At 36.3% G+C, this 27,885-nt stretch overlaps 3 protein-coding genes and 2 long non-coding RNA genes across 6 annotated transcripts; 2 read left to right on the top strand and 3 right to left on the bottom strand.

Moving 5' to 3' along the window:
- The first annotated feature begins 1,151 nt into the window (after positions 1 to 1,151).
- On the top strand, positions 1,152 to 13,322 carry LOC118753615. The gene is made up of 4 exons (XM_036488493.1): positions 1,152 to 1,863; positions 1,924 to 2,045; positions 2,119 to 2,224; positions 13,040 to 13,322. Exons 1-4 carry the CDS (start codon positions 1,386 to 1,388, stop codon positions 13,162 to 13,164), a joined length of 831 nt encoding a protein of 276 aa, XP_036344386.1. The 5' UTR covers positions 1,152 to 1,385; the 3' UTR covers positions 13,165 to 13,322.
- Positions 13,323 to 16,339: 3,017 nt separating this feature from the next.
- Positions 16,340 to 17,967, bottom strand: LOC118753614. The gene is made up of 2 exons (XR_004994826.1): positions 17,649 to 17,967; positions 16,340 to 17,588 (listed from the first exon to the last, which is right to left on the bottom strand). It is a non-coding gene; the product is annotated as an uncharacterized LOC118753614 (long non-coding RNA).
- Positions 17,968 to 19,281: 1,314 nt separating this feature from the next.
- Positions 19,282 to 23,318, bottom strand: LOC118753613 (Y-box-binding protein 1; the record flags this gene model as incomplete). Of its 2 annotated transcripts, none has more annotated exon segments than XM_036488492.1 (4): positions 19,282 to 21,428; positions 21,869 to 21,978; positions 22,102 to 22,782; positions 23,231 to 23,318. In XM_036488492.1, coding segments are annotated over 4 exon segments (882 nt in total), but the record flags the coding sequence as incomplete, so codon positions are not given.
- A 1,901-nt stretch (positions 23,319 to 25,219) lies between these two features.
- On the top strand, positions 25,220 to 26,897 carry LOC118753612. The gene is made up of 3 exons (XR_004994825.1): positions 25,220 to 25,369; positions 25,479 to 25,512; positions 26,590 to 26,897. It is a non-coding gene; the product is annotated as an uncharacterized LOC118753612 (long non-coding RNA).
- On the bottom strand, positions 25,419 to 27,849 carry LOC118753611 (protein ABHD18; the record flags this gene model as incomplete). Its single annotated transcript, XM_036488489.1, is given in 6 exon segments — positions 25,419 to 25,720; positions 25,776 to 26,482; positions 26,588 to 26,677; positions 26,734 to 26,872; positions 27,060 to 27,172; positions 27,582 to 27,849. Coding segments are annotated over 6 exon segments (1,447 nt in total), but the record flags the coding sequence as incomplete, so codon positions are not given.
- Between the last annotated feature and the right edge of the window lie 36 nt (positions 27,850 to 27,885).

Below are 27,885 nucleotides of genomic sequence, written 5' to 3'. Positions count from 1 at the left end.
AGTTTTTTAAAGATTTAAATGTTTTTAAACACCGAAATTGAGAGAATGTTGTCTGGTGGCGTCATGCGGCAAATGCTTATTTCAAGACATCAAAGTGCCCACACACAAAAACTTGCAATCACATTGCTCGTCAAAATGACAGTTGGTAGGCCATCGGTGTTTGCCTGTGGAGTTCTGCGGTAAGGTGTATTCAATAGGTGATAGCAGTACCCTTTTATTTTTCTTCGCTTCACGGCTTCATATGGCAAATGGCTGCTGTTGATTGGTTGAAGCTGTTGATTGTTTATTGTTTTCTGCTCTCTTTCACATCCTTCGTATGACATTTTTGACAGTTCTCGCCGCAAAAGCAAAAACAAAATACATGTACATTTTGTTATTGTCGTACCGATACCACCTTAAGCCTATATACAGTTCAATGCGGGCGTGTGCGTGAGCTTTTTATTTTGACCAATATCTTCGATATTACTCAAGTTTTTGCTATAGTTGAGACATGAAAAGATAGAGAATTAAAATATCTTTCAGAATTATAGAATAAAAACTAATTTAAAATGCTTAATATGCCTTTTTTCGAGCTCACACTCAACTGTGTGCGTACGCAAAGCATTCGCATGTGAACGGCAAGCTTTGACAGATGTGTGTGAGCGTCCATAAGAATACAAATGGAATTCTTTGGCTTTGCGAACGTTCACGCTCACGCTCGCATTGAACTGTATATCAGTCTTTATTGAATACGCCTCGGCTGTATCCTTGGCGAAGGCATTTTGAAATGTCACACAGTTATCAATTCAAATGAATTTCGACAAGCAGTTTGTGTGATCAGCATGAAAGCAAAGCTTTGGTTCTAAACAGATAATAATCACAAATTATCTTTAATATCTGTTGGAAACCGTTTCTTAAGCCATAAAACTAGCAGAAACTAGCAGCTCTCTCATACTTACGCTCTTATTTTTTTGGCTCTCCTGCTAATTTCTGCTAGTAAAATTTTTACTAGCAGCTGTCAAAATGGATAAACAAAAATCCGCGCCAAATATTTTCAATAGTCAAATACATCGATCAGCTGTTCACCTGCTAATTCTACGTTTCTTTACTATTTCTTTATTTCGCTCACTGTGCGCGTAATTTTCTCAATTTTCCATTCTTCTTATTCCTGCTAGAAAAGAAAAGAAACAAAGCCCATGTTCCTGATCGTGTAACTCACAGTTATCGAATACATCGATTTTGTACGATATATCGAAAACCAATCTGATATTTTTCGTACATTGCTATAACAGGGCATGTTTTGGTACTTACCCGGCATTGTATTTTTTTGTCGTCAATTTATTAATTAAATTAATTGGAATTTAGTTAGTATAAGATACTTTACGTTAGTATAAAATACTTTAGAGATGTCATCTCGTCCATGTTCACCAAAGCCGAGACGAGGGATTCGCTGTTCTGAGTCCGCTGAACCAAATGGGAAAGTAAACAATGATGAGCACTTGGATACATCTGATGAGGAATACGACGGTAACTCAATAGAAGCAGAAGCCAGTGACGAGAGCTGCGCAAAGGCGCCGGAGGATACAAAGGATCGTATCGAAACTGGTTGTGTAACCTACCTAGCAGCCATAGTGGTAGCCATATTCTTGGCTTCCTGGGTTTTTAGAATGCTACCGCGTTCAGAGAAAGAATGTTCATACAAAGAATTACGTCAAAGACATCAAAAGCAGGATCAAAAAATGTGGCAAACGCTTTCTATAAATATAGAACATATTTTGAATGAACGCTCCACAAAACCGGCTGTGTATCTTTTTCTTCACCAGGGAAGTAGAGATATGCAAGCATTAGTAAAAAATATTGCTTCTGATACAAGAGACTGCTTCGGTGTGTGCCTTCATTTAAAAAAATTAATTATCTGTATTTAAAAATCCAATTATTTCTAAGGTGGTCAGTTAGTCGAGATGAGTGAAAATGATTTTACCACTGATGATTATGGCTATGCTATTGAGAAATTCAAAAATAAAATAAAGAAGGGGCATGTGGCACTAATTGTCCATTTGAATAAGGTATTTGTATCATGCATACGTACATATATCAGAATGTGCACGGAAAATTAAGGTGAATTTTAAATTTTTTTAGATACCCGTAGAGGCAGCACGTGCTTTGCACTTCATCTGCGATGTACACACACCCATCGCTGAAGGAGTGGTTATATACCTCACATTAGTTACACCGTCCTCAATAGGTAACTATCCAGCAATGTATAATATATACGTATGAATGTAGTTATAATAATATTCCCTGCCAGCATTTTCTATAGCTAAAGTAACTAATTCGATACGACATTTCTGTAAAACTCGTCGCCGGTGATAACGGTACTTTTTCGAATTCTTATCCGCTTTCGAGAAGAACTGTGCCACCAAAGCGTCACGTCTTTATGATGCGAAAGCGATACTGACATAAGCATCTATTTCGACAGAAATGGAAGTTACTGGGGCGCTAAGTTGAAAAGTGTCGAAAAAAAATACTCATAGACGAAAAGTTTTTGATAAAATGAAATTATAAAATAGAAAGGCTACTAGTTTGCAAATGTGCATGGTTTGCAAACGTAATTGCAAACCTGAACACCCTTATCATATATGTAATACTTCTATATTGCTAGTACATTCGAAGTACAATCCCCAACATCAGAGTGCCGGCTTATTGAAAAAAAAAGAGTGATCCGATAAGAGAATGTACTCAAAATGACAATTTTGCTGTTCAAAATTCAGGAGCGGTTTAACAAAGATCTATTTTAAAATTTTTCTGATTTCCAAAGAACGAAGAGCATCGGAGAAAATCGACATATCGAGTCCTGACCGCTAAAATAATGTATATATCTGTGTTCGTATGGAAAAGTAGCTTATGTCGAAAGGCTTCAGTATAAATCGGCATCGCAGCATTCGATTGCGAATGACTCACTGGCGCTGAGCCGTTGAAGAACTTTTTTCAAATAAACGTGCAAAATATAGTTCCTATACTAGCAAGTCAATATTCTTATTAAGACTCATCAAAAAATTCCTTGTCGTTTAAAGAATAAAGGGAATGCCGCATTATATTAAAGCCAGCCTTTCGACATAAGCTAGTTTTCCATACGAACACAGATATATTATTGTTTTAATGCTATAAGAGCATTTATGCATCAAAAGTAAATTTTGAAAAAAGTTCGCATACTTTATTTTCGCGGTTAGGGCTCGATATGTACTATTGCGGCTTGAAGGAAACATGAAGCGTCAAATTTGTGTTTGTTTGTTGAATTCCCTGAACCGCCCCTGTTATGTAATGTCACTTCATTCTATGTAGTAGCTTACAAATATACCCCAGTAGCGAAAATGTTCACCGGTGACATCGTCACTAATTAGAATTTAGTGACATCGTCGCACTTGCTGTGAATCCTAAACGGCATACAGCTGACAATGATACTGGTGACAACGTCATGCAGGTGTACTCCTATCAAAGGCTTATAACAGACAATGTCTTGCAGCGGTCACTTATAAAAAGTCCATTTCAAGATATTGTCGCTTGAATGTCATCAATGATCACTGCCTGACAAAGTCATGCAGATGACATCAACGACGAAATTACCATTTATATGAAAAAGTCATGAACGACTTCCTTACAAACGGAGACCAAAGTCATTTAAGACGTAACTTTTCCGTACAAGACACTTAAGTGACTAATGCATGACATTCGCTGTGGGGACACGTATGCATATATAATCACAAAAAACTTCATAGGCTGTTTTTCTTTGATTTCGAACTGAAAACTCATTGCGATCATATTGTACTAGCAATATAGAAGTATCATCTATATATATAAAACAAAGTCGTGTTAGTTACACCATTTATAACTCAAGAACGGCTGGACCGATTTTTATGATATTTGTTTTTTGAATTTATCTACCTTCCGAATAGCAGAATAACTATTAAAACAACCGCTAGGTGGCGCTGGAGTCGAGTTATTAGTAAAACCCGTATTTATGGTCCGATTCGCCTCATATTTGAGATATGTATTGACAATAGAAAAAACAATACCATTGCAAAAAAAAGAGCCGCCAGGTGGCGTTCAAGTCGAGTTATTACTAAAAATCGTGTTTATGGTCCGATTATCCTCAGATTCAAAATATGTAGTGATAACAGGAAAAAGAATTCTTTCGAAAAAAAATTGCGCTAAAATTTAGTTACATATGTATATGTAACTAAAAATCGTATTTATGCTTGAATTTATTTCATTATCGAAATATATGAACTCACATATCGATGGTCCTCTGCAATAACGACACAACTCAAAATTCAAAAAATCAAATCCCTTATTACTGTTAAGAGACTCATGTCTCTAATCCTTGGCTAACCCATGTCTAATCCTAACTAAAATAAGTTGTAAATCTTATACATGAATAAGACAACCACTTAACCATAGTAGGAGTTTTAATTCTTTGAATTTTGAATTGTGTCGTTATTTTTGGGGACCATCGATATATTTATGACAGGAAAAGACACATTTGTATGTATACTTTTGCCAAAAAAATTAAATGCATTCGGAAACCGCTGTTTACGAACAGCTGTTTCTTATCTATGTATATCAGGCATGGGCAGAGAGTTAGCAGGTGCTAAAAGAGCGTAAGCGTTGCGTGTACGTATACAAGCGAGAGCGCAGCGATGAGAACACGACAGCATGCAAAATGAATTAGGTACACTAACACATGCTCACTTTTAGCTCACGCTTGTTTGTGGTAGTGCCCACCTCTGATGTATATATATAAAAATGGTGTGAAAAATGCATCAATTGAGGGCCTGTGCCAATTGATAGAAAAGTTCTATGGTGGAAAAACTTTTTACTATGGTGAGAAAATTTTACATTTCTGCTGTGCCAATTCGTAACTTTTTTACTGCTGGAAATTTTTGACAGTTGCTTTGATGCACAAGAAGACTATCGAGTTTGCTATTTATAAAATGCAGCAATTATATAGAAAATATTTGCCTTTGATGATTTCAATTCTTCTGGAACTAAAATCCATGCATTTATTAGACCTTTTAGCAGTAATGTTAGAAATAAAAACACGTCAAAACCGTCTGGTAAGTGTGTTCACAAAAATGTTTAAAACCGTGTACAATTGTTTCCAATAAAAACATGTCGTTTTAGGGTATTATGTACATGCAACAAGACGTTTATTCCCAAATACTAAGCAGCATTATGAACGGCGATAACAAGACTACAAAAATGTATCTTAGGTTGTCCTCTGCTTCGTTTCGAAAAATTGTAACTCACATTCCCAAAAAGCGCCACGTATGGTCAGTGGAGTACGAAGTCATTTGCTTAATAAAGTCTTCAAATTATTTATATTGTTCTCACTCACTTCCAGCCTTCGTTGCTGTTGGCGTTCTTTGAACTGAACCAAACATCCTTGTCAATGCGCTTTTCCAGAAGGATTCTGCGTTCTGAACTGCTCCCTGTAAAATAGTATTTTTAATTAAAAAAAATACATAACGCCTTTTCATATGTAAATCTGAAATTAAATCTTACAAGTTATATAGCTTTTCTTTATTTTTTTTGCCGGCGGGACCATGTTCTTTTATTTCCACTAGCTTTTGCTTTCTTTAATTTATGTGTTTACGTGCGTTGTTCGTTCTTCTTCTTGATAATGCTTGCTGTCAAATTTTTCACTAGCCCTGCCGTATCAAACATTTTTATTCACCTCATAGCTGTCAAAAATTTACTATCCAGAGAACTTTTCTATTAATTGGCACAGGCCCTGAGAACGGTTGGGCCGATTTGGCTAACATTTTTTTTTTTAGTTGTTCGTAATTGCCAGGAGAAGGTTTTTACGAAAGAAAATTTTGGAGAAATCCTCCGGGAAAGCAGGGAAATCAGGAAAATCGAAAATTAATTCTTTTGTATGGAATTTTTTGTGCAATTTCTTCGGAATGGCTTTCGAATGGAAAAATAGAAAATTCTAAGTGAAAAACTCGGAAAAGTCCGGAATAACGCGAAAAATTTGAAGTTTTGCATTTTATCGCATGATTTTGATGATGTGAAGCTTGGAAACTAGGATAATTTTGAAATTCATTGTAAGCATAATCAATTGGGACTAATTGTTCCTATGTTTCATAACCGATTCGAATGGTTGCTGCTTTTTTGGAAAGGTGTTTAGAAGGAGGAGTGCACAAAGTTTTAATTTTTCCGATAGGTGGTGCAAGGGTCGAGCTACGCTAAAAAAAAAAATGCATTTGGTACGTACGTAGCCTTTTGCCTAAATTAGCATATAGGATCAATTTTTTCCTTTAAGTGAACCAGGGACCGATCTATTCGAAAAAGTCTTATTTATGGTCCGATTTGCTTGAAATTCGACACATAGGTAGCTTATTTCCAGGATTAACATATAGGATATTTTTTCTGATAGTTGGACCAGATACCGATCTATTGGAAAAAATCTTATTCATAGTGCGACTTGCTTGAAATTCGATACCCATATTATAGATATCCGTAGAATAGAATTGATTCGTTGTTTTACAGTTCGAAAGGTTTTTGAAAGCGCCGCAAACATGTGGGTATTCGCTATTTAACAATACTTATTACACAGGCCAACAAAAATGGAAAAGAATTTGATGCAGCAAATGTTAACGCTATTTTTGACAGCTTTTTTTGTACTGATTACGAATCCGTAAGCGTAAAGTTTCCATCAGCTCCAGATTTTAAGAAAAACGAGGTCAAAGTGTCAAAAAATCGCGTTTTTTGGAATAATTGAGAAGCTTAAGCAGAGAAACAAAGGGTGGTAGAACCATCCACTTAGGCTTAGATTAAAGTTAAAAATCTCGACTACTATCCCTGCAAATTCCTGTACCTTTGCTTGATGGTCACTTATAGTCATTTGATGAACAGGAGAAACTGATTTAGGGAAGTTTGAGTATCTACCGCAATTAAGCAAAAGGTGCTAGAACCTTCCACTTAGGCTTAAATTGGACTTCTGAATTCAATCCCTGAAAAGACCATTCCTACACCTTGACCCTAAGGTCACCTATAGTCAAATATTGAACAGCTAACACTGATTTTTACACATTTTTTTTCAATTGCAAAATTTTCCAGTATTTTTTTTTTATTGTTGGACGATAAAACGTAAATGAGTATAGGTGACCATCAGGGCAAGGTGCAGGTATAGTATTTTCAGGGATATTAGTCTGTAGTTCTAGCTATAATTTAAGCCTAAGTGGAAGGTTCTATCACCTTTTGTTTCCTTGCAAGAAGTTCTAAAATATTGCAAAAAACGCGATTTTTTGACACTCTCCCCACGTGTTTCTCAAAATATGGAGCTGATGGAAACTTTATACTTACGGATTCGTAATCAGCACAAAAATGTCTATCAAAAACATCTTTAACATTTGCCGCATCAAAATCGGTGTTGCCCTGTGTTACCTACACTAATCATATAGAGAAAAGCTCCTTCTTTTTATAAGAGGTGATCTCGCGAACTGCAGAACTGAACCGCTCAGTAACAATTTACTACAAGAGCGTGCAATTGCTGGCTTATGCCGATTACATCGACATCATCGGTAACAAAAACCGCGAAGTTTGTTCGGCCTTTTCCAAGTTGGATAAGGAAGCAAAGCGAATTGGTCTGGTGGTAAACGAGGACAAGACGAAGTATCTCCTGTCATCAAACAAACAGTCAGCACATTCGCGCCTTGGCACCCACGTCCCTGTTGACAGTTATAATTTCGAGAAAGTAGAGAATTTCATTTATTGGGCACCGGCATTAACACCGATAATAATGGACCGCATGAATAAAAAATAAGCAATTGCTTTTTCTTAAAATTTCTTAGACTTTACTCGATTTATTCAAACAAAATTGAAATGAAAGGTATGCAATTTTAAGAAAAAGCAATTGCTTTGTTTTTATTCATTCGGCCCAATGCATAGAAATCCAACGCAGAATCACTCTTGCCAACAAGTGCTACTTTGGACTGAGTAGGCAGTTTAGGAGCAAAGTCCTCTCTCGACGTACGAAAACCACACTCTATAAGTCGCTCATCATGCCCGTGCTGGTATATGGCGCAGAAGCATGGACATTGACCACATCCGATCGGCCGGCTCTTGGAGTATTCGAGAGAAAGATTTTGCGGAAGATTTACGGGCCTTTATGCGTTGGTGACGACGAGTACCGCAGACGTTGGAACGATGAACTGTATGAGCTTTACAACGACATGGTCATAGTGCGACGCTCCAGCACTGAAAGTATTCTACTCGGAACCCGCTGGTGGTAGCAGAGGTATTTTGCATGGAGTGGTACAAATTGAAGGGCTTCTTCTTTCGCTACCCATGGAAGGCCTTCCAGAAGGGATTTTATAGGACGTACTTCAGAAGGCCTTTTTGAAGAGTTATTTTAAAGTTGCTTCTTTAATTTATAAAATTCATACATCTTTGAAGTATTTGCTTAAGGTTTATATCAAATATGTGTTATTGCAACTTAAAATGTTTATTGAAATTCATTTGTAATGCTAAATAATATAAATTTATGAATTCGCGTAAATTGTAAATGGATAAGCCCTTCTAGAAGGCATGCAAGGAAGCACTTTTTTCAGGCCTTCTTGGGTAGGCCTCTTAGAATGGCTTTACTAAGAATGCCTACCTAAATTTTCTTCTGGGTAGTGTCTGGCATTTGTATGCAATTTTTGCTTTGTTGCTCTTTATTTTTTTTAACAAATTATGTTTGGAATTGCAACATAAAAAATTGAAATTTGAAATACACTTATAATGTTGCTACTGCAAAATGGGTTAATGCAATGACAGAACTGTTGTCACATAAGCGTATCGAAAATAAATATGTCATATATTTATTATTACACTATGAGAGGTATTACAATAGTTGCGTTCGCGTAGCTGTTAATTGTTCATGTTTAGCCAAAACTTACAAGTTTTTGGGTTCGCGTACGCAAAAAGTAGGGGAAATTGAGAGAGCAAAGTGACATTTCATTTTGAGGGGAAGCTCAAGTCAGTGCCTTCATCTACTCAAAACAAGCGAAAGTTTAGATTTTTTCCCATTTATAGGTGCGTTCGTTTAAAATCTCCAGTAAAAACCAACCAACTGCCAAATTCTCTCACAAGAGAAAAATATCCCAAATAGTACGCGAACAGAAAATTTGCAGAAACTTGCAAGTTAGACGAACAGCTGATATAATTTTTGTTTACATACAAAATTGTAAAATTTAAAACGTACGAAAAGTCATCACAAAGAGTTGTACTGGCACAGTTTATTGGTTAAACAAATAACTACTTATTTCTTACAAGTTTAATTAGTCGCATTTTGTAATTTTTAACTTCCAAAACATCAAATTCAATTTTCTGATTTGCGTAAATGCCAACCAGCTGTTTTTGATCAGCTGTTTTCCTGTTGGCAAAATTTTTTCCAGCAGAAACCAGCAGCTTCCCCTCAAAATGAAATGTCACTTTGCTCTCTCAATTTCCCCTACTTTGCAAGTTTTTTGGGTACGCGAACGCAAAAACTTGTAAGATTTGGTTAAACATGAACAATTAACAGCTACGCGAACGCAACTTATGTAAGGCAGTCGGGAGTTGCCCCCTCCTGCTCCGTCCACCGCGCATATAACGTAAAAGAAAGTTTCCCTAAGTTTCTGTCATACATATGTATGTATATGGATGTACATACATATATGTTCGTACCTTTATTATACATATCGTCACATGAAATGGAAAATGGATGTGCGGAGTTGTAATTCGATGAAATCAATCAAAAGTGAATTTTGAATTTTTTATCAGTTACGACTTTTTGCAAATCAGCAACGATGATTGTTACGTCTTTTTGCATTTCAGGTGACCATATATGATTACGGTGACCATCCGTCCTGTATTATACGGGACAGTTCTCTTTTTTGACCCATTGTCCTGGTAATTTACTTATTTTATACGGGACGCCAAATGTTCTGTATTTCTTTTAATGTCCTTTATTTGTCCCGTATTCGGTGTTCCGACGCCTTAACAGCTCATTATAATGGCCGAGTTTTAAGCGATGTTGTTATATAATCGTAATTTATTATTTTGCAATCTGAATGCCAGTGATTCGAATCAAGGAATACATACAGTGGCCAAAATAGAAATTAGGACTCGACATTTTAGTAAGTTTTGGCTATTTTTCCTTAGTTTTTCTAATTTGTATTATTTATTTTATAAAAGTAAAGCTCTTTTCCTAACAAAAACCATTAATACCAAATTTGCAACTTTGTGCAAAATCCTATATAAATTAATTCTGAAATTTTTCACCAAAATTTCAAACTTTTTAATTAGAATCTTTAGAAAAAAATTTGGTTTGCAGTTTTGTAACTCATTAAAATTGAGTATAATCAAGTGCGAGTTGAAAGTGTTGCTTATTTGCTTCTCTTTCAACAAAAATGGTCGAACATACATACTTTGTATGAAAAAATGCGTTACCCCGTAAGCAAAAAAAAAAAAATCCAAAAATATGTGGTAAGCCTTACCGACTTAAAATTGCACTTTATTATACTAAAATTTAACGAATTTTTTAACAAATTTTACAGGGTAAAAATCTCAAGAAAATTATCCTACAAATTTGCGATGTTACTATAAGGATACTGTTTCAGGAAAAACACTGTGGAAAATATTTGCAAAACTATTTTTTGTCCCGTATTAGGCTGTCATAAATATGGTCACCGTATATATGATATATGTAGTTACATTAAGGTATTAATAAAAAACTAAAACTATTAAAATTTATTATTTCTGTAAAAATATAATGTGAATCAGTTTACAAAAATAAAATTCATTAATTTGTGACTCCAAATGTTTGCTGGGTTTGTACTTTTTTCTATACGAATATGAAGTTCTGTCTGTATTGTGTACTATAAACGTTCATACCTGTCGCAACAACGAGCAGAAAAATTGAAAAATTTCAATTGTCTTCATACATGTCTGCAGACCTAGAATTTGGTATGCACACCGGCCTATCCACGATGCGACGGTAAGTTATACTTGACATGTACAGACAAAACTGCTTGTGTATATTCTGCTTTATGGATTTTGTTTATTTGTGTTCTTCATTTTTATTTAACCACCATAAAAACGTTATTTAGATTCAGAGTTAAAAATGTTATTTTAAATCAAAGTTTACTAAATTAAACAGATTAATTCAAAGTTTGATCATTATTAACAAAAACTTATAATAGTTTACTAATTTGTTGTCGTTCTTTTCTGCCTTTTGTATATCCTATGTTGCTGACAAATTTCATCTATTTACAGGTCCTTAAGGTTGCTAAACTTAATAGGACAAATATCTGTTTATGAAAGAAATATATTACTAATTTGTTTTAAAATTGGTTACACAAAAACACGACCCTTTTATAAACTGAAAATTTTCTTTATTTAATTGAAAATTTGTAATTACTTAATGAAAATGAAATGAAATGAAATGGAAATAATAATACGAACGAATTAACGAATAAAATTTCGCTAAAAGTGTATGTTGTTTTTGGGTAATGAGTTAAAGCTGGGTTATGCAAGATTAACCCCCCCTATTATGACACGTCACGTCACGTCGATGACACACCAATTCCGACGGTGAATAACCCCAAAATACTCGGAGCAACCTTCGACAGTCTGCTCTCCTCTGCACACGCAACCGCAATTGTCAACAAAGTACAGAGCCGCAACAAGGTCCTCAAGTCGCTAGCCGGCAGTACTTGGGGCAAAGACAAAGAAACGTTGCTGGCAACATACAAGGCAATTGGCCGGCCGGTTTTAAATTACACAGCACCAGTTGGTCGCCGGGGACTAATAGGACGCAGTGAATGAAGCTGCAGACGACTCAGAACACTGCGATCGGCACAGCGACTGGATGGCTTCTGATGTCGCCAGAGCACCACCTGCATGACGAGGCGAAAATGCTCCCCATAAAGGAGCACAACACAATGCTCTGCAAGCAATTCCTAGTTGGGAGCCACAGACGTGGACACCTGAACAGACACTTGCTGGCAGAGGAGCCCTCGCCAAGGCAAGTCAGAAGGCATCTATACGAACTAAGGGACGAAGTCCAGAGGTTCATAAAGCAACCTCTGGACCCGTCAGCTTACCGACAGGCCCTGAGCGGCATTCACAGGAAGTCTCGAGTTATGTAGACTCCAGACCTGTGAATGCCGTTCTAGGCACGTAACCACCTGGCATCGACGAGACGGAGCTTCGTCTGCCTCGGAAGACTAGAACTACAACAGCCCAACTACGCTCTGGCTACTGCAGCAGGTTAAACAACATACCTGAGTAGATTAGATGCAGATGTGCCAAATGAGTGTCCTGCATGCGGAGACACCCCACAGGCACTCTTCGTATGCCCGGATAACCCGACACAACTAACGCCTTTGTCCCTCTGGACAGACCCTATAGAGGTTGCAGCACGCTTCTTGGGTCTTCCGTTAGTTTAGCTTGACGACAACGACTCGGATACTAACCGATCTGGGCGGGGTTGTTGTAGCCGCTACAACAACAACAACAACAACGTTTGGGATTATTTACTAAAATATCCAAACACAAACCAATTTCTCATATTTCTGCAGCTTTTTGTGATTATGCCTTGCGTATTTTTCCCAAATTAACGCAGAAGAGACCGAATTGTCCAATTCACTGTCTCCGAAAAATCAAAGACAGTGGCGAAGAAAATGAGAGATGTGTGAATGTATTAGTAAAAAATGTGCATGTAGTGCTATTGGCGAGGCAAAATTGTCTCATCTAAAAGCCGGGTTATAAATCAAAAATATATAGTTCTCCAAGTTTCTAAGTGAAGTTGTGTTTTTTTGGTAACTAGATACACGCGCTGCTCATTTGCCAGATATACAATTTTCAAGTCAAGTCAAGTCTAAGTCTTGCATAACTGAGCTTTTACTATCCCCTTTTTAACTTACAATGGTGACAAAATAGTGACATCTTAGCGATAGGCGATAAAATTCTCTTGCAATTGCTGGCAGGGTTGCTAGCAATTTTAATAAATTAATTTTATGTTTTCCAGGCACGCCCAAAGAAAATGCTGTGAACACATTGCGGAACTTATGGAGCTCGAAATTAGAGTATAACGTCCTAGACCCTTTAATAACTCGCGTTACAGATGAAGTTATAGCATTGAAAAGTGAATGAAAGGCGATCAAATCGAATAACTTCTTATGGCCCTATCATGTATGGCAGGTGCTGGATTTTGTATTATGTATTATTTAAAATGTATTCAAATCTGTGTTGAAAAGAAATGTGCACTTTATGTAGCTCGGTCTATATGGACATAAGGCTATTTCCTAAAATATTTTTGATGTATTTATTTCAACGCATTCTTAAATAGGTTAGGTTAGGTTATTTTGGCCGGCTGAGTGCCCCACATAGACCAATAGGTCTCTAGTGATGCCAGATGGAGATAGAGGTTCAGTTAAATATATTCGAAGTATGCATCATTTAGGATGTCTACGCTTGTTGAGAATTTCACCAGTGCTTGAAGCCCAAGTTGTCACGTCTTCAAGATGATTAAACTCTGAAGCTCCGAGATATTTTAATGGTGTTTTTAATACAGCAGGACAATGTCATAGGATGTGTTCTAGGGTCTCCCTTGTTCTCGTCCCCATGTATTTCCTGCAAACTTCCCTGACAGCAACCCCCATTTTGCTTGCATGCGCTGGCATGTTATGTCCTTTTAGGACACCTATCATAGTTCTGCAGTCTCTTTGTGCCAGCGATAGTATAAACCGAGTTTAAGTCTCGTTTTCCAGTCTGCGCATGACTTTAGAGATTTTGCAGGTGTTAAGCGCATTCCATATCGATATGGTCTGCTTTTTCACCCTCTGGTCTATTTCGGTATAAAGATTTTTAAGCGTTTTCGGAATGTTATTCTCTTGTTCTAGAACCAAGGGGATTCCGCTCTTGGGAATCTCATCCACAATTTCGATACCTGTAATGCCCTTGTGGCCAGGGACCCAATAAATATGCAGCCTGCCGCCTGGTTGCTGCTGCCCCATTTATGGCTTCCCTGCTTCTAAGGACATTTTGTGATGTAAATTGGTATGAGCTTATAGCCTTAATCGCTGCTTGACTATCTACGTATATGTTAACTTTAGAGTTGTTTCCAGTCATTGAGTAGGCTAGCTCAGCGGGTTTTCTCACTGCGAAAAACTCTGCCTGGAATATACTGCAGTGATCCGGCAGCTTGATTGGCCGACGAACACTAAGTTCTGAACAGTACACTCCCGCTCCTATTCCATCATTCATTTTTGAGCAGTCTGTGAAGAAAGTAAAAGTATTACGGCTAGGCTTCATGCCCCTACGCCATCCGTTTTCTTCGATAGTAACCCGAAACTCCTTATCCGTTACAGAAAGGTACCATGTAATCCGTGGTGGCTACATGCCCTTTGGTTATTGAGCTGTGGCCAATGTTTCTTTGCTTAAACTCCCCTGTTGCAATCAGTATCCCCGCGGACTTAGCAGCAAGGTCGATAGGTGTTATATTGAGATTTTTTCCAGTGCAGCCGTTGGAGTTCTCAGTGCTCCTGTTGTACACAATAGAGAGAGACGTTGCACTCTCTCCACACCGCGGTCCATCACACCAGAGCGCCATAACGTAGTATTGGTCTAACTACTGCTGTGTAGCACTAATGCATTAGGGCAGGGGATAGGCCCCAAGTAACACCTAGCATATTTTTGCATGCGTAGAGGGCATTACTCGCTTTCTTCACTCTTGTCCTCCACATTGTACCTATGCAGCAGTTTGCAGTCCAGGATTACTCCAAAGGTACTTGGTGCGGTCTTTTGGTTTGAGTTCTGTGATGGTAGCATCAGATTTACATAAGGTTGCTTAATCCCCAATCCAGCGGCACGGATATTAATTCTCAAATCGTATTCTTATGTTGATCTCTAATGGAATTCGAATGTGAATTTTAAACTTTATTAAACAAAACGCTTTGTTTGTAAAAATTTGTATTAAATGTATTTGCAATAAACAGGGAACGGGTTTTTAGGACTAAGGACTATAAAAAGGGCAAAATAAAATAACAACCACGACGAAGCCATCAACCCCGTGTACTGCTAATGCTGTTGTTGCTGCTAAAACATCTTTACTCGATATGAGCTACGCTGCTGCTGCCGCTGCTGGCACTAATTCCTTGCAATCTATGGCAATCGCTCTGTTAGGTCTCCTGCCGGCGCTGTTGCGGAAATCAACACCGATGATTCCTATAATTCTGCTGCTGTTAAATCTTCATCTGTCAGTCTGGATGCTGTTAGTACAATGTCAACTACAAGTGGTATGAATGTTACACATGGCAACATACATGAACGAAGTGCTGATAAATCGGATGATGCTATTGCGGGCGCTAAAGAAGATGGTGGCGATTGGGCTGCTGCCCGAAATTTAAATAGGCCCAAACGCATAAACATTGTTCATGGGCGTAATAATAATACAGATCTCTAGGTGGTCATTAAGAAGAAGAAGGTTGCGCATTTCCTCCTTTAAACCGTCTGTATCTGAGGATACCTTATTGCGTATGTATCTAAACATGCAAAGATCGATAGTACACACCTTACATGCTACAAATTAGTAAAAAAAGGAACTCCACTTGAGAGTCTTCGGAGCGTGAACTTTAAGATTGGTGTGATATCTTCCCTCTACAACAACATCTTAAATCCAAATGTGTGGCCGTCTGATATCATTGTGCGGCCCTTTCGATTTTTTCAACCAGAAGCTAACCAAGGAAGTTCCAAATAGTGTTATACAGTCTAATGCCGAATATACATGCAAAAATCTGAATATATACTTCCAGAATATGGGTGGAATGCGCACAAAAGCTAAAGAAGTCTTTCTTTGTTCTTCACGTATGGATTATGACATATATATCTTTGTGGAAACTTGGCTTAATAATAATTTCTTCAGTGAAGAATACTTTGATCCCAACATATTCCAGACTTACAGGAAAGACCGTGAGAAAACTGGCCACTTCAAAGGGGGTGGTGTACTAATTGCTTTAAGGCGTAGCTTAAGGTCGTCATTTTTTGAATTGCTCAACCACGATACTTTAATTGACCGCGCGTTGTTGGCTCGTTCGGCTCTTTGTTTATCTGTGTATCATATGTCCCACCTAACAGTTCAGATGAGTTATATAACTATCACATAGAGAATATCACACACATCTATGAAAGTAATGGAAATTGTAATCTTTGTATTCTTGACGACTTCAATCTCCCTGGCATTAACTGGACATGCTTTCAAAACCCGGGGCGCCTTACCCCAATCAACGTTACTCGCTCGCATGAAATAAACTTTATTGATAGTCTTTTAAGCCTTAATCTTACGCAAATTAATTGCATATTCAATAAGTTATCTAAATTATTAGATCTAGTGTTTGTAGACGAAAATTTGATATCTAATCTCTCTGCATGTAAGACTCCGATCTGTTATTCTGATATGCATCATAATCCCCTTTCTTTAGAGTTTTTTGATAAGCTTCCCTTAAGGCAAAATAATAGGATTTCCTACAATTTTCGTGATGCAAATTACGACGTCATAAACCTGGCTATAAATAACGTAAATTGGTGTGATATCTTCAATTCAAAAGATGTTAATGCCTCTTATGAAACCTTTCTTTGCATTATGTCTGAAGTCTTCTCTGAGCAACTGGCTGCTTTACCCTCCAAGCCTCATAAATTACCTGGTACTCTGTCACTCTAAAAAATCTGAAAAATAAGAGATATAAATGCTACAAGCGCCATATGGCAAATATTCACAATACTCATCTCAAAGAGCAATACCTTAACTATGCGAAACAGTTTAATGTTCTTGATAAATTTCTTTATAACCAGTACATTAGGAGACTTGATTCTGAACTTAAAAAAGACAACCCAAAAGCTTTTTTGAATTTCGTACGCTCTAAGCGGGGCAGTTCTAATATTCCGACTTGCATGTTCTTTAACGGTCAATCTTCGAAATCTCTACCAGATACTGTGGAACTTTTTACAAAATTTTTCAGCTCGAATTTCGCCTCTGGGAGTGATTCTATAAATCTACCACGAAATTACTGGCCGACCCAACGCCTAGATCTTGGCTCGTTGATTGTCTCGACATCTGACATTACTTACGCCATGTCTACCCTAACTCCGACAGTGAAATGTGATTCTGATGGTTTTTGTGCCCACTTCGTTAAACGATGTAGTCTGTCGTTATGTATTCCTTCGTCATATTTTCAACCTATCACTTTCGACTGGATTATTTATTAACAGATGGAAAATTGCCTCTATAACCCCAGCCTTTAAATCTGGAAATAGAAAGGATATCACAAATTATAGGCCTATTTCGAAACTGTCTGTCTGCTCAAAGCTATTCGAAAAAGTGATACATTTTAAACTCTCTTTTTCTTGCCAAAAGAATGATTGAGCCCCACCAACATGGTTTTGTAGCTGGTCGTTCAACGGTCACTAATTTAGCTTCTTTTTCAGAATTTTGTGTTTCTTCCTTCAAAGATGGCTCGCAGGTAGACACCATTTATACGGACTTTTCTAAAGCCTTCGATAAGGTACCACACCTATTATTGCTACACAAGTTGGAGTGCATTGGTGTTCACTCTAATTTCCTAGCTTGGTTAAAGTCTTACCTTACAAATAGGACTCTGTCTGTATATATCGATGATTGTAAATTTAATCCCTTTGTTGTAACATCAGGTGTACCCCAGGGTAGCATTCTTGGCCCCCTATTGTTTGTCCTGTATATAAACGATATTAGCTCCTGTTTCAAACACGCCAGCTTTTTATTGTATGCCGATGATTTAAAATGCCGTTAAGACTAACTACTCATCTTTTGCGCCTATTTTTCGAGGCCTTGTGGAATTTAACAATATCTCAAAGAGCTTAGATATCGACTTTTCGTTTCCAAGAAGTCTTTTTAAATCATCTCTTGAAACCTATTTTCGTAATTGTACATATCGTTGCCTTAATATAGAAAGGCCCTATCTCACATCGTCGCTGAAATGCACAAAGCCGTAACTAACTAAAATCTTTTATTGCATAAAACGATTTGGGGCCACATAATGCGATCAAATGCATCATAATCAATTAAAACGTAAATTTTCGATTTTTAGTTAGTTACGGCTTTTTGTATATCAGCGACGATGTCAGATAGGGCCTTTCTATATTAAGGTAGCGATATACTAGTCACCGTTAATACTTTTTAGCCTACTTCCAGTCTGTAAGATTGTAAATCATAGACCGAATAAAGATGAATATGAATATGAAAATAGGATGGAAAATGCAAAAAAAAATAGCGAAATAGGCAGGAAAAGGCACTAGAAATAGCAAAAAAGGCACTAAGAAAGGACAAAAACTGAAAAATAACACTAGTTTACAGGAAATATATTCAGCGGACGCCACTATCCAATTCCTATATAGAATTGATCGCTAATTCCGAAAATCTAGTTATTTTTTTATTTTATAGACAAGTTTTCGAGATATTTTCAGGTGTACATGGCGTATGAGTAACATTCTTTCCTGTTAATTTTTCATACAAAAAGTCTTTGCGCATTTTCGTATGACCACTTATTACTTCTTTATTTATCCATCGATTTTCTTCATTATCAACTTGATTTTTTTGTAACAGAACAGGCTTTTAACACAGCTTTGAATGTACTAAACGTGCGCTGGACGTGAGTTGATACAAGTGGCGCTCAATTTAAATATGGAACGTTTGAAACTTTTATAATATCAGGAATAAGGTTTTTCTCTTCGCTATAATCACTTTTTTAAAGGTACAATAGGCAAAAAAAAGGGAAAATATCTTAAAAAAGGCAAAAAAAAGGCAACATCAAATGTGCATATATGGAATTGGGGGAAAGCTAATTCGTGGACATTCTTAATCGAATAAACTCTATCTCTTTAGCAGAAAAAAAGGTAATTTCCATAAAATCCGTTCCATGGCAATTAAATAATAATGAATTATTTGAACTTAAAAATAATTTATGATTTGGAATATTGCTTATTTACACTTATTTGAATTTGCGTTGTTTCTCCCGAATCGAATACTAATGTACTTCTCTAACTGCGGCATCGACGAGAACGATTAGAGAATTACCCTAGTTATCTAATGTAAAAATTCGAATTTCTCTAACGTTGAGAGACTGCTGGCATGTAGCCATAGAATTTTATAATTACGTATTCATGTCATTTTCACTTTGATAACGATTCTTTTTGTCCGCGAATTCGGTAATAAAAATCAAGAAATACACTTCGAGAAGGTAAGTTTCTAATAATATTTATTTAGGGTTTTACAATTTTTTTGTATTTTTTCCAAAAACAAAATAATTACGTATGCATGCGTTTATATGCTTCTTTTAGACATTTAGTGTGTATAATTATGGTTCATGAGCATATTTTTGCAAAAACACTGTAAACGAGTTTAGTATTAGCTGTTCAAACACAAAAAAAAGTGATTGAATGATGTGATCATAATATTAAATAAATATTAAATTTAAACATGTAGTACATTGTCGTAAGCTACGTCTTAAGGATTTGTAGCTTTTTAAAATCCACACATTTTAAAGTACATGTATATATGTATGTTTATGTAGTTACTTTGTTTTTTAAATAGTAGTAAAGAAATGAAAACGAAAATAGAATAGAATATACGCAAAAAAGTACATATGTTGAGTTTAAGAAAATGAGCCTCATCGAAAATGAATTCAAATAACAGTAGAATTTATGTGAAATTTAACACGGATTTCGATAAAAGAAATACTAATATTTGAAAAATATATTAAGTTATAGCAAAATATTTAATAACGAAATATCATTTACATTATGGGTTAAGCGAATAAAATACGCAACACAAGCTGTGACGATTAGATTTCGACAGTGCGTCATAAGCCAACATGGGGTGTATTCGAGCTCCAACTAATGCGGCAGTGCTACTTTTTATAAAGAAGCATCAAGTTCTACGCAACTCTGCCTGCATAAAGCGTTCGAGGAACAAAATTGTCAAATCAAAAGCATTATACAAATTTTTACTACACAATTTCTGCAGTATTTCAAATATTTTCAGTTGAGCATCAGCAATATATCATCAAGAAAGCAACAAGGCTGCAATATTGCGGTAATTACGTAGCTCGAGCATACCCATGATTATTTTGGTTGATTATTTGTCGTGGTGACCAATTTTGTATTCCGATAAAAAATGTAGATTCAATTATTCACCATCTCGTTATCGTGTGTGTCGAATCAGTATAATTTTTTGCTTCAAACTGCACAAAATGACAAGAATGGTATCACAATCACTGGCTACAACAGTTTAAAACATTTACAATAGTTCCTATGCAAATTTACTTTCAACTTAGGCACACTTTTTATTAAATAAATATTTTAAATATAATATAATGAACAATATGACGATCATATCGCACACCTAGATCTAAAGTGAGCCAACTCAAAATACAGACGGGGAAATATAACTGCTTGTGGATAATACAGATTCAACGCAATTAATACAAAAACACGTATAACAGTGGTTTTTTAGTTGATGTATATAATCATGAAGAAAAATTATTCGCATTAATTGAATGTAAGTCTGAATTTATTTATGCAAAAAAAATCGCCATACATTTTTTTGAGTTGATCGCACTTCAGATCTAGGTGTGCGATATGTAAAATTTTACAGATACGATAAAAATAATAATAAATAGGACCAAAAGGAAGGTTTAAATATTTTCGACTGCTACTTTACTTCTACTACCATCAGTCTAATTAAAGTGGATATCTGAAACGCTAAAATGCAACTTAAAACGTTTATTTGTGTACAAGGTGTTACGCAGTTCTGCTTTTTTCTTTTAATTTTCTTACGCATAGCAGATATAATCGATTTACATACGTGCGTTACGTTGATAACATTTTGTTTTTAGATTTTATCTTTTTTAGTAGTCTGTAATGCGTTCCAATGGATTCGGTTCTATAAACGAAGACGAAATTAATTTGGTTAATTCAAACGAGCTTTACTTAAACAGCTCGATTCCGCTCCTGTAACATAATGGTTGGTTGGTTGTTCAGTGTAGAATCGCATTGGAGGCACCCAATCGCAAACAGTTTTATGCTGTACTTTCAGTTGTTGTATTCTGCACTTCGTGACCAACATCCTACATGCGATCATATTCAAATTGATGAGCGAAAGTTAGGTCGGTATAGCGACGGGATATTTGGATGTCGGGACGTGGATGGTTGAGTTGTTCGAGTTGGCGTTTTTTTTTTTTGCAGAGGCGTAGGAAGTATTTCGGGTAAAACAATGGAGGGTTATACCGAAAGGAAAACAAAATAAAGAAAAATCAATATAAAATCTAAGAAAACAAACAAGAGTGTTTATGAGTTATGCATGTTTATGTTGGTGCTCCTGTGGGTTACTGCATGAGTACGAAAATATGTATGTTTATAAATTAACAAGTCATGTATGAATATATTTAACAAATGAAAACAAAACTATATGCAGAGCAGTAGTTGCATTAACGAATATTCGATCCGGGCATGTATGTACGTTGACCGATCCAAATTATACTCCAATGAGTATTGTTTGATGACTTTTGTAAAATTAAAATTTACAGCTGCAGTTTGGCAGTATTATTTATAAATTTTTGCAAAGCAAGATATATCAATTAATGGTTGATAATTTAACTGAACTTGTAAACGTTACTCTTTATAGTTTTACGTGGGTGATATATATATATATTTATATATGTAGTATGTATGTAGTAGGTTTGTGACACCATTTGATCACCACCAATTCTAATATTCTGCCACACCCGCCAACTGCATGTGGTTCGCTGTATTTAGCAATTCAGTTTACCTGCTGAGGCTGCTGATGTTGGCCTTCGCCTCCAGAGGCACCTCCAGCGCCGCTAGTTTTACGGTTTCGTCTTGGGCGATTGTTGCGCGGAGGACCTTGTCCACCATTGCCTGTAAAACAATCACCAGAGATGAAAAAATAATAATTGAGTAAAAAAAAAATCGCTAGTAGGGTAACGTATTTGTGTTCTGGTGACTAAAATTTAAACTCGTCCTCCTTCTGTTTCTGCTTACCTTCATCTCCGCGTGGACCACGTCGTCCGCCGCCATTGTTGAAGTTACGACGGAAGAAACGTCTTTGTGGGCCTCCACGTCGTGCGGGCAAACCTTGACCATCACCGCCCCTTTGTGTGGAGTCAGCGTTCTGGTCATTGCCGCCCTCTATCAATCCCCCTTCGCCGCCACCTGAGCGTCTACCACCTTGGTTTCGGGGAAAGTAATTGTTGAAACGACGGCCACGACCGCCACGACCACCTGGGCCACTAGGACCACCAGGACCACCTCCACGGCGATAATTGCGTTGCGGACGTTGTTGTTGTTGTTGACCGTCCGGTCTGACTTCACCTTCGGCACCCTGTTGTACATTGCCGTCAGGTCCTTGTCCACCCTGTGGCTTGCGGCGATTGCGATTATTCCATGGACGATAATTCCGACGTTTGTCTGCTGCAAATTGACTACCACGTACCGGTTCACCGGATGGACCAGTCACATTAGCAGCCTCATTGCCCTTCTCGCCTATGACTACATCGAATTCCACAACTTCTCCGTCGCCAACAGAACGTACTGCCTTTTTCGGATTGTTTCTTGCAATGGCGCTCTGATGAACAAACACATCTTCCTTGGTGTCATTTCGGTTGATGAAACCATAACCGCTCTTTACATTGAACCATTTCACGGTGCCTGTTACTTTGGTAGCTAAAAATTGAAAAATTAAATTAAATAATTTCATTCACATTCATTTATGTGACTAAAAAAAAATCATGGTTTAAATTTAAATTGTTAACCACGTTGTTTTGAAAAACAAAAAAAAAAAAAAAAAAAAGACAGCTGTGACCGGGTGGTAGACGAACAGAACTTTCACGCACCGGCGATCGCGTACATTGCACCAACAAAATGGCGTCGTGCGTGTATTTAGGTGAAATGTTTCTATATTCAGCGCCATAGCACGATGCAAATATGTATGTCAGTGTGAAAAAACATGCTATGCATATCTTTAATTAATCATTTTCAATAGCCTTGTTACACCTTAGTTTTTGTTCAACAAAAAGAAAAAAAAAATAGTTGCCATAACGTACACCCCGCCACCCTCTTGTTAACCAATACTAGCCAACACATGTCACGTCATATAATTTGCAAAAATTACCAATGATTTCTTTTGGTGGCAGCGACTTCAATTGGGTCTGAGCAGCATCACCTTGTTGGACATCCTGCTGGTGTTGTTGCTGTTGCTGCTCAATCGGTAGCTGTTTGTCTGAGTCTGCCATGTTTTCAGCTCACAAAAATTCCGTATCTACTTTTTTTCTATCCTCTTATTAACCGGATTTCGACGAATTTTCGCTAGCTTTTTACAATGTTGGTGTTTTTCTAGATGTTAGGGACTCTTTCAACTACTCTGTTGTTAATTTTGAGTGATGGATGGTAAAAAATCACTCCCAATTCTTTTCTGCTGTATCGCAATGGTGTTCTTTCCAGATCTTATTCGATTGACAAAATGGCATCTTCCGCTGGTTACACAAGCCGCCGACAACACTTTCAAGCATCTATCGATGAACGACCAATTTATCGAGTCTAATGTTAATCGGTTGGTTGTGTTCATGTGAATCCAAAATTCTTTGGAAAACTTGCCGTAAAACTTAATAGGGGTCTTCATGTAAAGTGATAAAGGGATAAATTGCGTAAATTTATCTGTTTATCCCATGGTTCTACCTGTTTATTGTGCCATGGTTTATCCCCATTCTTTCATGAACACACCTTGGTAAATGGCATAAATGTAGAATACCTAAAATTCTCAAATAAAAAAAATTCATATTGGGATCGATGGAGATCATTGCGATGAGCGTAACGATATATATATATTTTTTGGGAAACAACAACTACAACAATTATTAAAGGTCAAAGTTCAAATTAAGCATTTTTTTAAATTAATATTTCTCGTAAACCTCTTCAAGGATTTGGAAAATTTTGATGTAATTTGATAGAGAATTTAATTCTCTTTAATTTGATATACATATATATAAAAATAAGGTGTTCAGCGCCTGTTCTTCGCAACACAGAAAGAGAATTCTACTTTGTGAGGGTTATAATCCCTAAGTGCGGCCGAAGGCCGCCTATTCAGAAAGAAGTTCTTCGCAGAAATACTTCGGCTTCTTTTTATGGCACTACAGAAAGGAGAATTCTACTTAGTGAGGGTTACAATCCATAAGTGCGGCCGAATGGCACCTACGCAAAAAGAAGTTTATACACGAAAACACTGTACACTTTTTCGAGAAATATTAATTTAAAAAAATGCTTAATTTGAACTTTGACTTTTAATAATTGTTGTAGTTGTTGTTTCCCAAGAAAAATATATATATCGTTATGTCCACCTCAATGGTCTCTATCGATCCTATTTTTTTTTTTTTAATTCGAGAATTGTAGGTATTGTGTATTTGTTCCGCTTTTTATGTTTTCGTAGCAAAAGCGACCACCTGGCAACCTGTTAGGGTTGAATTTTGCTGTTATTTATACATTTATTCACCAAAATCGTTTGATAAAGTTATAAACTTAGGTTAAATAGATTTCCATACAAAGTTTAAGAGATCATTTATCAAAATGATAAATTTATCATTTTGAATATTTTTTATTGAGCTTTGTACCACTATTAAAACGAAAAAACCTGTATAGTTTCCGACGAATTTGGTCGTTTACTTATTTCAGTACGACAATAGACAATGCATGAACGAAAGACACAAGATCACGCGGGAAGGAAAGAAAGAAAAACGTTATTTTCTAGCTGCCGAAATCTCGACGCCATCTTTGTTGTAAGAAGTAAACAACGAAGAGAACGGAGAAAACCGCGAAATTGTTGAACGCATGAATAATCATTTTTATTATGCAAATTCTTCTATAAATCATGCCGTTGTGTTAAATTATTCTTTATCTTATGTGTACACACGTTGTCACAGGCGAAAATGAAGAAAATTGCAGTAAAAAGCCACCACCAAATTGTAAACAACGAAGAAATGTAAACAAACGGCTAATGTCAAAATCGGTAAACTTTTTTCCTAAATGCGATTCTAACGGGCTACTCTCCTGCCCGCGTGATCTTGTCTTTTTGGTTCATGTAGACAATGCTACTGTTGTCGAGTAGTACAATTTAGCCTAATTTACGACTTACGCAATGAGGCTGAGGGTGTACTTCTTAAAATACTCATATTCCTTAATAGTTGCAGAAATTAAAAACGAAATCATCTACATATCCCAAATCCACATTTAAAAGAAATGTGTATATAGATTTCCCTAAGTATGTTAAAGATGCGTTATATGCATAAATATTTTCCAAACACAAAAAAGCATATATAAATAATATATTAAAATTTTAAACTTTAACTTTTTACAAAACTCTGTTACAGCGCTCATACCGCAAAATTTCATTCACACAACAAGGTAATAAAAATGGCTTAACATTATATTTGCGTTTGAGTAAATCGGTTAATAAAAACTGTGTATATCATCATAAAAATATTAAATTGAATTTGTATATTTGTTAACAAGCTCCTTATATGTTAACGTTGGTTTCAGATCTTCACCTATCCTTCCGTTGTCCGTATTGTAAATACTCTTTGATCTCTCGAACGCCTCAATTATACAACATCTGAAATTGTAAGAAAGTGGCATAACATTTTTTGTTATAGATAATGTCGAATCACCTAAATAGCTTCTGATGCAAGACGTAGGCACTCACGTGGCCTGCATCAAGATATCGTACTTCCACTCCAGGCCAAATTTCTTCAAGTCCTGTGCACCCCTCACGTGGCACGTAAGCATCATCCTTGGCACAAACAGCTATTATTAAAGATGTATCAAAAGGTACAGAGAAATTTTTTAGATGTGTGCATTCATCCATCATGCCACGCATGAATTGCAACGCTTCCCGTTCCCACCAATTTGTTTTTGTTATATCTATTCGTTTATTGTCACTTTGTGCTGCCATTGGTAAAATAAACTTCATTAGTTTTGTTAAAGCTGATTGTTCCTTCTGCACTTGAAGTACAGTTTTCAGTGCCTTATTTGATTTTTCACTCATAAACTGGAGACTGCCCTTATTGCTGACAACATCCTTTCTCATGTTTGAATTTAGGAAAATTGAATTATTGCTTTCTGCCTTATTTGTATTGTTGATTTCTATGAATTTATTGCCTATTTTATCAGACACTTGCTCCTGAACGTGTCTTGTATCACTGATATCGTTTTTGAGCGCTTGCAATGATTGGTTAAAATTTTTTATAAATTTTTGGCCAGCCGCAAAAGCATCATCCACTACAGTAACCATCTTTGACAAACGTTCACTATATTTACCATCGGAATGGTATTGCGTTTCAAGCATATCCCAATTTATGGATTGACTCATCACGCCCTTGAGGAAGATAAAAGGAATGAAAAATTAACAAAAAGTATGTGTATCCATATACTGTTTTAATTTTCTAATCAAGGAATCTATTTTTTCTTTGTACACACGTACAGTTGTAAATACAGGCGCAGCAGTAGACCATGAAAGGCATGGGACCAGCACAAGAGGTTTTGGCCAATTTGTGGCCGCCAATGAAGCCATCTAAAATGAACAAAACGTATTGAAAGATTTAAAATCATAATCATGAGCTTACATACATGCCCACCCATGGATAACCCAGTTATGCCTAGTGGCCCAAGTCCATTCCTTTCGCACCAATGCAGTAAAACCAAGCATTCGAGTATTAGACATCCACCCATCACAAATATGTCAGATACATTTTGTAAATTAGAGCGCCTAAAATGTTTATATTAATCTTATGTGCGAGTACATATATAGTATATTTGTTCAAATAATAATTTATGAGGCAAATAAAAATTATTCCAAGTAGGCAATAACTTAAATTAACACCCACGACTGTTATGCAGAGTAAGACCGAAAACGAATTGGTACGCTAACGAATTATGCAAAATATATTTATTACACTTGTTGATCGGGCTTCCTTACTCCATAAAACGGATTTTCTAATATTATGGCTCCAATATTGGCATCCTTAAGTAGGGGTTTCGCAATAAAATTTCTTCTTCGCCAATAAAACTGCAAGGAGAAAATTAAAATAACTATAATTTGTAATTATGCTAATATCAATAATTCAGTCGAAGTTAAGTAAGGATTTGCATATGTATTTGAAAAATAATAATCTTAAACATTGTAATTGTTAAAGAAAATGGGTTTATGGTACAAATGATCATTTCGAATTTGAGAGCCTATCTTTTGAGATAACAACTGGTAGACCTTCTAGAAAATATAAGGAAAGCCTCGTTGCTTAAACTATAATTTTGTAGACGTTGTATACAATACAACGATGTGCATACACCTTTCCATTTAATTAAATAGTAATTATATACTTAAGACAGCCTTAACTTGTTTATAACCCCGAAACCGGGTTATTAATTTCTATCTACTAAAAACATTGACTTATTTTATTAGCCATTAAAATACATACGTGATCTCCAGTGCCAGCTAAGTGGATGCACATTGGCTTGAAACGTTCGTCGTTCCATTTTTTTGGTATTATCACTTGAAAATTTGCTTCTTTAGCGGCTTTTGGGACTACACCGGGTAAATGTAGTTCAAAAGGCGTCATAAATTTTCCCTCCAAAATGGAACAATCAGAATATTTTTCATTTTTAACAATTTCTACCGGATAATCTTGAGGTATTAATTTATAGCACGTCTCCCGTCGAGATATAATTTTACGGAACTCGAATAACCTAAAATTGTAAGTGAAAAATTAAAAACCAAATTCA

Source organism: Rhagoletis pomonella, unplaced genomic scaffold (assembly GCF_013731165.1).
Source record: "Rhagoletis pomonella isolate Grant_MI unplaced genomic scaffold, Rhpom_1.0 Rhpom_scaffold_02666, whole genome shotgun sequence".
In the NCBI taxonomy this organism is placed as follows: Eukaryota; Metazoa; Arthropoda; class Insecta; order Diptera; family Tephritidae; genus Rhagoletis; species Rhagoletis pomonella.
The sequence above is the reverse complement of the archived record's forward strand: the minus strand, read 5'-3'. Positions and strand labels throughout refer to the sequence as shown.

Coding starts and splice junctions, on each gene's coding strand:
- LOC118753615 (XM_036488493.1), top strand. CDS start 1,386: ATGTCATCTCGTCCATGTTCACCAAAGCCGAGACGAGGGATTCGCTGT. Junction 1,864..1,923: donor TGATACAAGAGACTGCTTCG/GTGTGTGCCTTC, acceptor ATTATTTCTAAG/GTGGTCAGTTAGTCGAGATG. Junction 2,046..2,118: donor TAATTGTCCATTTGAATAAG/GTATTTGTATCA, acceptor AAATTTTTTTAG/ATACCCGTAGAGGCAGCACG.